Source organism: Bacillus rossius, chromosome 18 (assembly GCF_032445375.1).
Source record: "Bacillus rossius redtenbacheri isolate Brsri chromosome 18, Brsri_v3, whole genome shotgun sequence".
Classification (NCBI taxonomy): Eukaryota; Metazoa; Arthropoda; class Insecta; order Phasmatodea; family Bacillidae; genus Bacillus; species Bacillus rossius.
In genome coordinates this window covers 26,254,286-26,267,903 of record NC_086345.1, presented here as the reverse complement: position 1 = coordinate 26,267,903, position 13,618 = coordinate 26,254,286, and the positions used below count along the sequence as shown (strand labels likewise).

Genomic DNA, 13,618 nt, shown 5'->3' with positions numbered 1-13,618 from the left:
CCAAAAAAGACAAAAAACACACAAAATTAAGCAAACAATTGCTGTTGTCAACAAGGATATGAACACCACAAAGTATTCCGAAACATGGAATATTTTGTGGTGTTCATATCCTTGTTGACAACAGCAATTGTTTGCTTAATTTTGTGTGTTCTTTTGTCTTTTTTGGGTATTTTTATTTATTTATTTTATTTATTAGTTTTTCTTCAACAGAAAAAGTTCTTAGCAATGGCGTATGTCCAAAAACTTACATCAAGTCAAAGGTATGGCACATTGTGAGTGAAACTTAACTGTTATTGGCAGGGCCGTCAGAGACCAACCCAAGGGGCTACGGGGACAAATAATTTTTGTATTTAATGTACAATGTTTAATCCCTCACAGATAAAAAATAATTTTGAGTCTGTAAATGTTATTGTTGTAACAACTGCAATATATATTATGTGCATGTGACATTATTTGTAAGGTTTTATACGAATCCTACAAACAATAGACTCGTAATTTTCGGGTCCATCAGAGTGAACCCAAACATTAAAATAAAAATTTGAAACTGAACAGAATCTATTATAACAATTCGCCCTAATGGTTCTTCGACTACCGAGCACTCCGGCACCCATGCAAGTTAGAAGTAAAAATTTACAGACGAAGGTACTGAAAATACGTGCACAAGTGTGAAAGGCCACCATAGCATATTTTTCTTTCAAGGTAAAGTGAATAAAACATGTGTTATCAGGATAGTTATTATTATGTGTGCATGTTTGTAGACATTTGGGATCTACATCCCCAGTGGGGTGTGTAGCTCCCTCAAGGGAAATTTTTGGGGGAAGTCCTCAACACGTGAAAGCAACTTACAGGGGTGATTTTGGGCTAACCACCGACGATTGAAGCGAGTATATATGTATATAGTTATAGACAGAATTTCGTATTTTCTTTCAGAATTTACAATTATTGTTCAGGGTTTCTCACTGACCCAGAGTCGTCCAGAAAATAGCTCTACATCTTTACCTAAACTTCATTTCTAAGCTTTATAACACAGGTGGCGAATCAGTGGTGGCATGCGACAAAATAATTCGGGGACACCAATTGATTAAAGTAAAATTCTTGAATCACTTAAGAGTTTAATTCGATAATTCATTCATAAATAGAAGAATTTTTTTAGCAAGATTTCGTTGGTTCAAAGAATTAACAGAAACATTCTAATTTATTTAGTATCCTGATGAGACTTCAGTGGCTAAATTGAAACTGTCAAAATTTGATTGGTTGGAGATTCAAGAAATTGAAAAGCAGCTGATTGACTTTCAGTATAGTTCGATATAGATTAAAAAATTGATCGTATTAAGGAGAGAGTTGCAATTAAATGAAATAGAAAGGACTATCGTGCAATACGAGTAAAAATACCAATACCAAAATTATGGAAACTTCAAATTCAATTCCAGACATCTTTAATTGTCTGAAGAAGCTGGCTTTTGCTATCTTAACAATATTTTTATTTACCTATGACTGTGAGTCATTATCTTCAGAAATGAATAACATTGAAAACTTGTCATCGAAACCATTTGTCAGATGACTCCAGTTCAGCTTGCATTCTGCTAAAAGTAACAAAGTCTGACCCTAACTTGCATAATATATTTAGCATCAAATTTGCAACAGCATAAATCACAATAAAATTTTATTTTATTTAAATCAACAGAAAATTGGAAACATTTAGATTGATGTACAAATTTGGAGTTGCAAATCAAAAGTTTTTAAGTTTCTAGATTTATTTTTATCCATTATTATAACTAAATAAAGAATATTTAGTGGTTCGTCATACCCTAATTATTATTTTCTTTCGTAAAAAATGGCACGTCCACCAAAAAAATGTTCGCTATCCCTGTTTTGTAATGTTAGTCATTACGAAGTCCCTTAGTTGCCCCATGCACCACGAGAAGACTGCACGCCAGTTAAGAGTCTTGCACTTAGAGGCGACATTCCACTAGAAGCACCAGCAAGATTAGCACTTACCATTCCACCTATCTGACACCACTATTTATTGAAGTGTTGTGGCCATTTTGAAATAACCCTTTTGACGTGATAACGTCTTATAAATCGATGAACGCCGGCTGCACGCACGAAAAATTGTCACGTTCCGCCTGAGCCTGCCAGCCACCGTGCGAGAAAATCTTCTATAATTTAAACAGGTTAAGGCGGGCTTTTTAACTAATTGTTCGTGATTATATTTAAAAAAAGTATTTAAATTAAATTTGCAAAAACTGTAAATAATATTTGAAAATTAAAAAGTATGCAATTTTTCATCGATGTTTTCTTATGACGTTATCACGTAAAATTATCTTCCGTAAACCGACTTTACAGAACCCCCCCCCCCCCCCTTTTTTTTATAGGAGTAGCCGAGATCATTTAGCGATTTGAGGTTAGTCTCAACTTTTGTACGCATAATCAAGGATTTTTAGTGTGCTCATTGGTAGATAACAAAGTCACATACTTTAGCGGGTCACGCGTGACTTCTCCTTGTTTATATCCGACTCGGGGACTTTAAGGGAGTATCAAAACCACTGTAGTAGATCCATCTACGCGGAGCAGATCTATTATGTTTGCGTTACAAGTTTGCTTTGCCACCCAAAAGAATCCGTGAAATGATCGTGGCGATTTGGAAATTAGGAAGAGAAACTGTCGGGCCGTTGCCTTGGCAACGACCCGTTTATGTTTTGTTTCCCATCCGATGCTATAGAGAGAAACCAGGAATGGGAAGAAAAAAAAATGGGGGGGGGGGGGTCGGACTTACCGGAAGTGGAAGGGTGGGTTTGGGAGTGTAGTAAACCGCTGCTGATTTGGAAGAGGGATGAAAAGCGTTAGGAAAGGAATTGCTGGGGGTCATTTGGAAAAAAGCGAGGGGTGGGGAGAACACCTGTTGTTTCGACAGGTGCTCTATTTTTTTTTCTTCTGGCCTCGGTTCCACCGCTCATTTGCTTCGCCGCCCGGACCATTAAGGGGGGGGGGGGTGCTTACACTGTAAAATTTTGTAAATGTAACACAATTATTCATGTGAAATTGCAGATGTTTGTAAATTTGTACATTTACATGAAAAACAACTGCATTCTACAAAACAGTTTTCACTGCAATACTGGGTTAGGATTCTTGCCCGGGCATTTATTCTTTGTGTTGTCCCAGTACCTCCAGTACATACTTAAACCCTTTCCTAAATAGCTTTCCAGTATTAACTGCACACATTAATAAGCATAATAAAACAAAGTAGGGTCAAATATTTTTTATATATTCGATTATCTTTTCCAAAGTTAAAACAATTTATGCTTGAATAAAACATTAAAATATAAAATCATACCCCAATTTTCGTAACAATTAATTAATTATCTCGAAAGTCATATTTCATATGTGCAAAAATAATTGTGTCCATGTTCTGTATAAAGTTACAATATCTTTCTCGTAGTATTACAAGCTATTTCTTGGTAACTGCATTCCAAAGGAATCTTTTGTAAAAGTACAGAAATTTTTTTGTGTGTAGAACACGGTATTGCTTCTATGAGAAAGGCTCCGAACTGTCGTGCAAAGGCAACTGAGACTTGCGCGGTAACCATAACATTATATGGCGAAGAAATGAAGATAAAGGTCCATGGACATGCAAGTCCACTGAGTGCTTTCAAGAATCTTTACCGGGCTTTTTCATGCCGAAAAAGAACTATTCTGAAACCACGCTTTTCAGGAATTTATCACTCATCTAAAAATTTCAGTTTGAAATAAAAAATTCTGAGATAGAACTGCTAGTCCGCCCTCGGAAAATTCTTAAATGCTTCCCGTAAACAGATGCCCCTGGAGAAGTTTTCTGAACCTCAGAACGCTGCATCGATCACCAGTCTGACGTGCGAAGCCGCTGGCAAAGGTTCTTGGAACAGTGGCGTGAGTGCTGCTGCTGCCTAAGGAAGTTAGCTTCCCAGACCATGACTCCTGGTGTAGGTCTCCCAGAGCATCGATGCCGTAGACACTTGGTTACAAGCGCTCGTCTGACCTCCTCCTGGTTCCAACCTAGGGCCATCTTTGGCACCAAGACCGAAACGGCTCTCATCTGAGAACACTAAGGGGTCTCCACTCCGCCCCTCCAGTGAGCTCTAGCCTGACACAACACGAGTAGCCGATGTCAGTGGTTCGGGAGTTTAGCTGCATGAACGCTACAAGGGCGTCCGGCTCGGAGGTGCCCCTCGGGTAGTGGATTTGTTAAGAGTTCGCTGTGTCTCAACTGGTGCCAACTGAAGCTCCAATGGCTGCTGCGGATGCAGTACGATCCACCACAGTCATACGGCGAAATACGGCTCTCCGAAGTAGTACCCGATCTTCTTGAGACACTGCCTTCCCATGACCGTTGTTGCCGATACCGGTGCAATGTTGATACTTCCCTGCAATATCGCGGAAAGAACATCCACCAACCTCGTAGGCATATTCACACGTTCAAACTCAGCTGCTGATGCTGCCTCCTTATGGCCGGTTCCACCATTCTGCTCTTCGATCTCCGATCCATTGATTTTGGCCCAAAAATGATCTGCAGATCATTATTCTAAATGTTGCGCCAACACATGCTGGGACGACAAGATCTTATCCTGCGTGAACTATGACTCAGTACACTTCCAATCCACGACAACAGGTAGCAGCACGCAGCAGTGTCGAAGAAATGTTAGGTGCATTTCCATTGGTGGGCTGCTGGAACGACATGAATCGATACAATCGATTATGATTCGGCGAAAAAATGGTTGACGCGATTGCCACAAGATACCAGCACATATAGTCGCTGCCTTCTCTTTTGAAATTAAAAAAAAGTCGGAGATATGAACAGGATTTGACTTAAAAAAAATACTTGTATTTAATGTGGAAAGTAATTGTGGCGAAATAAAATATTTTAACATTTAACTACAATAACAAGAATTTCATAAATTTAAAATGTGTATTTCGCATTAGAAGAGATTGTACCACCAGATTGAGTAAAAATGTTGATATGTGTTATATATGATCTGCAATTTTATTTTTAAATAACACTCTTAATGTTTACGTCTTTTTAACTCAACTTGCATTAAGTCCGTGAAAATTCCGGGACACATCTGCGCTCTCCTCACAATGGTGCAACAGGAAACGTGGTCGAACGATGATCAAATCAGCCAATGACTTGAAATCACTCCTGAGATCTTGTGATGAAACTGGTGACCATTAGTCACCTCCTGACTCACGCCTGCCTCACAACGTCTACACTGGGACGATGACTAAGGCTGAACGAAGCGTACAGGACGTGTTTGAAGGAAACTTGACCTGCAAGGTCGCAGCGACGTAACTAGCACCACTCTCGACGACCAGCGTCCAACTGTGAGCAGGCGCCATCTCCCACGCGTGCAAACAGGCCTCGTGAATTTCGTTTTTCCAGCACAACTACTTTGTCCTGGTGTTGGGATTTCATTTTCCGCCAGTGCACAAAAAAAAACATAGTGCGTGGAGTCCCTCCGCGCGGAAGAAGTGAAACTTCGTAATGTGGAAATGAAAATAGGAAGGGGTAGAAATTGATTTTTAGTGCAATCATATTGTATAAAATCAAACTAAAAAAAAATCATGAAATCATTCAACGATAAAAACTGTTTATTTAATTAAGCGGACGGGTTCGCCCCAAGGAGAAAATTGACGCGGCGAGACCTCGTAGACATAGAGAAATGACACACACTCATTATTTATGTGTCTATGAAACATGATTTTTTTTCCTGCAATTTAAATTGTAATATACAAAAAGGGTATTGAAAATTGAAACAAATATGGCGACACTACAAACTGTCAGGATCTTTATTTTTTTCTTATTCTCTACTTAGTTCCTTACTCTCGCTCTGTCTCTTTCTATTCCCCCTCCCCAGGAGCGTTAAACGTTTAACGCAACCTTGTTGGAAGTCCCATTAGAAGTTTCACTTCAAAAATTGTACTTCTAAAAAAGTTTAACCAGTTGGCAATAAATAGCTCGTAATGCTACAAGAAATATGTATATGGTAACTTTGTAGAACACATAGCTATGGTTATTGTTGCATACACGAAACACGTTTTTTCGAGATAATACCTAGTATTTATTACGAAAAATGGCGCATAATTTTATATTTAGATTGATGTTTCATTAAAATCATAATTTGTCTACACCAAGGAAAATATAATCAAATATTCAACAATTTTACTTTATTTTGTTTTTATCATCTGACCTCGGTATCGGGCCAATGCGTGTCTTCTCACGTTGCAAATACATTTATAATACGAAACTCGGAAACGAAATTTAACTTAGAATATTCTGAAATAATGCCGAGTGTGATAAATATACGAACAAATTTCATTTTATGGGAAAACGCTGAAATATCTTTCCCCTTTTGAAAACTAAGCTATAATTCTGTTTAACAAGATGGCAAAATTGTTATCAAGGCTAGCCGAACAACGCGTCACATGTAAATGCCTCAATGTGACACTTCCCCCCCCCCCCCCTAAACCAGCATTATGACCGCCTTTTTTTTCTCTTTAAGCGCGTTGCTTGATAAAGCGAAAGTAAATTTCATGGTAGTGAAACTATCCAGGAATACAATTTGTTAACTTAAATAGACATAAAAAGATATCGTAAAATAGTCCCAAAATTTTTTAACCACGAAAATTAGTTTTGGAAAAATCATGGCCTCAAAGATATTTTACATTTTGGTTTTGTTTTCTGAAGCACTATAAACGCGGCACTATCTTTTAAGTATTTTTCAAACTGAATATTGCAGTCCCAAAGATACATTTAAAAAAAAGACTAAGTATATATACGTATACGTTTTTTTCTTAAAAACAGAAATCAGCCTGTTAATTCTTCTTACAAAGAAATATTAACCATATTGGGCTGATTCAACATTAAGATTTAACAGTAAAAAATTATTCACGAAATATTTATTCAATATTGCGTCGAATATATCTAGGCTAAAGTATGACGAACACTGCGCTATCATTACATTCCAATGTTAACTACGAATTGTAATAATTGTAATACGTATGTACTTATTTTTCTTTTGATGACTATAAATTAAAACAAAGTATTCAAAGATAGTTGTACTATTATAAAGTTTAGTTTGACACACAAATACGCTTAGTACCTACAGCCCCTGATTTTCGCGAAATAATAGTATACAGACCAATGACAAGAGTCCGCCATCTTTTCAAGATTTCTGCAACGTCCACAGATGGCAGCACCGGGTTAGGACACATTTCCGTTCCAATCTACTTCCGTTCCATTCACGAAATTACTCCCACCATATGTCGTGTACCGAGAGTTTAGACGTCACACATCAAAGAAATTCGAAAAATAAAATGAAAACCCAGTAAAAGTATCTCTAGTTACTGGTTTTTTGACGTGACAACGTCTAATAAATCGATGAACGCCGGCTGCACGCACGAAAAAGTGTTTCGTTACGCTGTGTCCCGTTACGCTCATTGTTCCGTTACGCTGTGTTCCGTTACGCTGTCGGCGAGTGCAGTAATAATAGGTTATGTTACAATTGACTAAAAAATTATGGTGATTCATATAATTGATGATAGATATTTGATTACAGATTATTTATATGAAAACTTGTTCATAATTATATTTAAACTTTATAGCTAAACGTCAGTTTTTAAAATTAATTACAAGTCATCTACACGTGAACTGTTTCGTCGATTGTTTATAAAGTGAAGTAAAAAGTTAATGTGGTTTTCATTGCTTATTACAACAACAATTACTACAATAAAGGTTAATTATTCTTGCATTTTAAAAATCTGATTACTAAATTTCAAGTATTTATTCTTTTATTATTAATATTAAAATGATTCAATTTTATTCATAAAAGTATGCAATCATTTCATCAATGTTTTGTTATGACGTTGTCACGTTAAACTATCGTCCGTAAACCAACTTTACAGAAAACCAATTTTTTCTTTCTTTCCTGTCGTTGTTGACGAGATAGGTCTTTACTGAGTAATAGCGTGAGTGACGTGCGTGCACAGCCGTGACATGGATTTGATGGCGGTTTGCCTGCAACGTTGGCCCCGTTCGCGACGCGTGCAATCCAGGAAAATGTGTCCAGCGACAATGGAAAGGAACAGAAAACGCCATATTGGTTTCAGCAGCTTTCACGCTATTAACCCATGTTTTTGATTGTTTCACGTTTTGAAAATTCGCCTTCGCTGAAGTATAGATCACTCACTCACAGAGTTACAGGAAAGGAACAGAAGGACGCCATATTGGTTTCAACAACTTTCACGACATTAACCCATGTTTTGATTGTTTTACGTTTTGAAAATTCGCCTTCGCTGAAGTATAGATTGCACACAAGAGATTTAAATGATATGACAGAAGGACGCCATATTGTTTTCAACAGCTTTCACGCCATTAACCCGTGTTTTGATTGTCTCACGTTTTGAAAATTTGACTTCGCTTAAGTATATATTACACACCAAGAGATTTACAGGAAAGGACAGAAGGACGCCATACTAATTTCAACAGCTTTTACATCATAACCCATTTATTTTATTGTTTCACAATTTGAAAATTGGCCTTCGCTAAAGTATAGATTACACCCCAAAAGATTGATAAAGACAATGACATGGTATCTATTGACAGTATTAATTATGTAGTAGTCATTCCTACACAAATTAATTGAATACTTAAAAAGCAATGACTTCACAAGGGAAACTATTTGTAGCAGCAAGGAATTATGAATTTGGGCATTTCACAAAGACAAATATTGAAAATTAAAACATATTAAATCGTATACCAGCTGGGGGGGGGGGGGGGGGGGGGGGGGGGGGGTGAAAGCAAGAGAGAAGATTTTAAGTCAACCTGAAACTTAAATTTCGACGATGATTTTATTAATTTAACTTATAAACGTTTGATATCCTTTTCCTGATAAATTACCCTAGGATTGATTTTACAAATTATTACCATCAAATTATGTTGAAATTGCGTCATTATATAAGGGGAATATAAAATTTGAAAGTTTATCTAAATGTGAAATCATTAAAACAAGTGAAATCTAAAGGTACTAAACAGAAATTAAAAAAAAAAAAATTTCAAACAACAATTCAAGTCTTCCTTTCACCATCAACGTCCGTATTTATTTAAATAAAAATAGATAAAAAAAAGTGAAATTAAAATGAAAAGGTCGTTGTAGGGCTGTGTGTTCGTCTGCGGCGAGCTTGCCGTCGTCACCGCCAGGGGCGCAAACGTCAAGACACGCGGCATCAAACCGCAGCGCAGCGCCTCAATCGATGCCCGCCAGTGGTACCACTGCAGCGGCTTGCGACACTCTGGCCATAGAGTAGGTGTGGGTATAGACGCGCAATCTGATCAGCAGGATAATTATGTGTAGACAGGAAAATTCGCGGGTTCAATGACCTCCAGGATAGACTCCAATATCCTCTACACACTCGGGCAAATGCCAACTGTTCATTGGCTGCTGACTTGTGAGTCGTCTCGACTGGGTGGCCTGTGATTCGACACTTCTATGCGTGAGGGTCTCTAATTGGCCCTCAGTCCTACAGATTAACAGTGGACCAATGGCAGAAGCAGTACAACGGTATAATTATTTGAATTTTAGCATAGCACGTAATGAACCCGCCGAATTTTTCAGGTCTCTAATTATGTGGAAAAAAATTGACATTTCAAATACGTTTCATGGACGATATAGTTGGAATGTTTAAGGTTATTGATGTGTAACATCTTAGTTCTCAGTATACTGCATTTGGTGGGAGTAATTTAGTGAATGCGACGGAAGTGTACGGAAACGGGGAAAAAGTAACAAGTAACCACGGTGCTGTCTTCTGTAGCGGGACAGCGCGAACCAAAGATCTCAAAGTCAAAGGGAAATAAAATAGTTTTTTTAACTGTTTCATGAATTTAACAATTTTATTTTCAATAAAATCGGGCGCCTTTCAATTACATAGTTTAAAATTTCGCTCTGCAAATCGAGTTAATTCCCATGGTCAAAGTAGCTGCTCCGCCAGCGAATTCTTGCGGCGGGTGCGGAAAGTACGTGTGATTCGCGCCAAGAAATATAGTTGAAAACACAATTAGCTTATATTTGTCACGCTCAAATTTATTTCCATGTATCATGATGACTAGAGACCCGGAAAAATCGCGGGTTAATTTCGTGTTATGCTAAAATTCAAATAATTATACCTTAGTGCTGCTTCTGTCATTGGTCCACTGTTAATCTGGAGGACTGAGGGCCAATAGATACCATCGCTCATAGAAGTGTCGAATCACAGGGCCACCCAGTCGAGGACGACTCACCAGTCAGCAACCAATGAACAGTTGGCATTTGCCCGATTGTGTAGATGATATTGGAGTCTAACCTGGAGGTCATTGAACCCGCGAATTTCACGGTTTTTTAATCATGACTCACGTTCCAATATAAACTAAACTTAACCTAAAACTTTGGATTAGAACCCCCTATTGCTAGTAGTGACGGGGCCCGCCCAACAGATGGCTAGTGCAGGACCTTTGAATATATATACTGTATAGAAGTCGCCAGGCCAGGTTAAAAATTTCTAATACGGTTTTGAGGTAGTTGGTTCACCGCCGCAATCGCCACCGTCTCTAGGGCATCGACTTGTGGTGGTCCCTAGCGGACAAGTGTCCAACCCTTCAAACACCCTTTCCCCACCCTCCCTATAACATGCGTTGTCCTCCACCCACCCTCTACCACAACTCTCATCCCTACAGTTTTGTGACGCATAAACCAGAGGTGCCCCACCCGCCCCAAACCCTATGCGCCCCCCCCCCCCCCCCCGAAATTTTTTATGCCATTTTTTCAATGATTTACTCAATTATTTTATAATATTATACTTTTATAGTATTATATTTTATCACATTTTGCATTAATTAAAACTGATTTTCTAATAATAATTTTGGTCAGATAAGGTAATATTTCCATCCTGAACCGACAGATGCCAAACTGCTTTTGTTGAGGAAAGTGCGGGGGTTGCCAATTTGATTTACAAGATCCCTTTCAATTATCAAAGCACCAGAAACGTATTTTCACATTAGAAGCTATAATTATGTAAATAATATATACATTTTTCTCGTCTTTAAACCACCACCACCCCCCCCCCCCCCCCTGAAATTTTAATGACGCAGTCTGCGTCGTTAACCCCCCCCCCCCCCCCTCTTGTGGGCACCCCTGCATAAACTCCCGTTGAACGACTTTGAGCTGCAGTGAATGTTGGGTGTGGGGTGTGCGGGGGGAATGACAGCGGGCGACAGTGCTGCGCTCTTAACGTGCAAATAACAAACTGAGACGATACAGGTCGTTACGGCAGCGCACTGCAGCGGTGAAGTTCCCAAGCTGCTCATCATACGCTCCTGAAAAAACGTAGAGTGAATCCTATCCACTCGCTACTTCTATACAGTATGTATATATATTCAAAGGCAGGGACCCACCTTTGTGCGAGCCGATGAAGCTGTGGTAGGTGTTGGAGTGGGAGAACCTGGCCGTGCCCGCGGCCTGCGGGTAGACGGTGGCGCCGCTGTCGGCGGAGCCGGGAAACAACGAGTACAGGCCCCCGCTCACGCCGAACCTGCCGAACCCTGCAACACACACACGCGCCACACACGCTCTGGTCATAGATTAAGCAAACGGAGAGGGCGCCACTCCCATAGTAATGATCGTTCGCTTAAATTTGTAAACAAAACCCTTGCGATCATACCATTTCTTTGCAACTTGACAACGAAAAAAATTACAGCCAGATACAACCTGAGAAAGGTTTAGCGCGTGATAGTTGGCACCTTTGTAATCGCCATATTTTATATTTTTTTTCGATAAAGGCTAATGATGTTAGTCCTTATAATGGGACGTTAAACTATTTCCACAATGGAAAAAAATTATTTTGGTTCAAGGTGGATTCGAACCCGCGACCTTATACTTCTTTACACGCGTTTATGAAAAAAAAATATATTATGAACTTAATTTTCACGATTCACGCGCACTATGCAACGAAATTTTCACACAGTGAATAATAATTATATATGTGCTTTCAAGTCATGTACATTAGTGATTTATATTGAATACTGGTCCATGTACTAGCGGCAGAAATTGTGTCTGTAAAATTATTCAAGTGTATTGATAAATGAGGTTAAGTTCCCGTATGTATAATTTATTTTAAATATAAATTATCTGTATTAATTAAAACTAATAGATTATAAAAAACATTCAGCACATTGATTTTCACTATTGATTGAAATTTGTCTCTATCATGTTACTAAATTAAATAATTAATTTTATACATGTGTTAATGTTAATATTAAATATTGAGTATTTACTTAATATTTTTGTTTGATTGGTTTTATACTTTACCAACAGTTTTTTATAACATCTCTCTGGTACTTTTATTATTTTATTTATATTAAATATTTGCATGTAAAATTATGTTTTTTTTTAATTACAAGCAATTCCCCCTTTTTTTCTAAATGGAACAGAGATATTCATGTAAAATTACAGATGTACTGGGTTCGGATTCTTTCCCGGTGATGAAGAGGGAGGGAGGGATGAAGAGAGGAGGGAGGGATGAAGAGGGAAAGGAGGTGTGAAGAGGTAAGGGAGGTGTGATGAAATAAGGCAGGGGTGAAGAGTGGTTGGAGGGAGTAGATGAAGAGGGTGAGGTAGGAGTGGGTGAAGAGGGAGTAGATGAAGAGGTGGAGGGAGGAGGTGAAGAGTTGGGGGAGGGGGTGAAGAGTTAAGGGAGGGGGTGAAGAGGGGAGGTAGGGTGGGTGAAGAGTGATGGGAGGTAGGCGGTGAAGGGGGAGGAAGGTGGGAGGGGTTGAAGATTGGAGGGAGTAAATGAAGAGGGAGAGGTAGGGGTGGGTAAATAGTTGTGGGAGGGAGTAGATGAAGAGGGGAGGTAAGGGAGGGGGTTGAAGAGTGGTGGGAGGGAGGGAGGTTGTTGATGAGTGGCGGGAGGGAGGGGATTGAAGAGTGGAGGGAGGTGGTTGAAGAGTGGCGGGAGGGAGGGAGGGGGTGGAAGAGTGGAGGGAGGGGGTTGAAGAATGGAGGGAGGTGGTTGAAGAGTGGTGGGAGGGAGGTAGGGGCATGAAGATTGGCGGGAGGGAGGGAGGGGGTGGAAGAGTGGAGGGAGGGGGTTGAAGAGTGGAGGGAGGGTGACTCTCACCCTCGGCGGCAGGCAGCGACGGCGGGGGCCAGGGCGCTCGATGGCCGGTGCCGGCGCGGAACGGGGAGCCCGGCGAGCCGCCCAGCATGGCGGACACCGCGGGCTGGTGGAAGCCGCCGCCTGCAACACGGAACACACAACCTCGCAGTCGACCCACGCGCAACACGCGCTGCAGATACCGCGCCGCTTGTTCGCAACAATGACGCAGCAGCTCGTCGCTACAGTATGTACACAGGGACCGACAAACATAACCTATAATCCGCCGTGCAAAACTCGCTGCAGGTACCGCCGCGCCGCGCCGGCTGGACAAATGACAACAGCTCACCGATACAGTACCCAGGGGCGAAGCCAGGGGGGAGGGGGATGTTTTACGGGTTCAACCCCCCCCCCCCCCAGCTCCAAATCTTTAATTAATTTCTTATTCATCACTCAAACAAAT

At 40.0% G+C, this 13,618-nt stretch overlaps 1 protein-coding gene across 3 annotated transcripts in view; it reads right to left on the bottom strand.

Annotated features, from left to right (window-relative positions):
• The window catches only part of LOC134541199 (BAH and coiled-coil domain-containing protein 1), a 279,429-nt gene that overhangs the window by 145,853 nt on the left and 119,958 nt on the right, over window positions 1-13,618 (bottom strand). For all 3 annotated transcript variants that reach the window (XM_063384445.1, XM_063384447.1, XM_063384446.1), the window contains exons 2-3: window positions 13,180-13,299; window positions 11,456-11,602 (exon numbers count right to left, since the gene is read on the bottom strand). In XM_063384445.1, coding sequence (XP_063240515.1) covers window positions 11,456-11,602; window positions 13,180-13,267 — 235 coding nt within the window. In that variant the 5' untranslated portion in view covers window positions 13,268-13,299. The remainder of the gene's footprint in view (window positions 1-11,455; window positions 11,603-13,179; window positions 13,300-13,618) is intronic.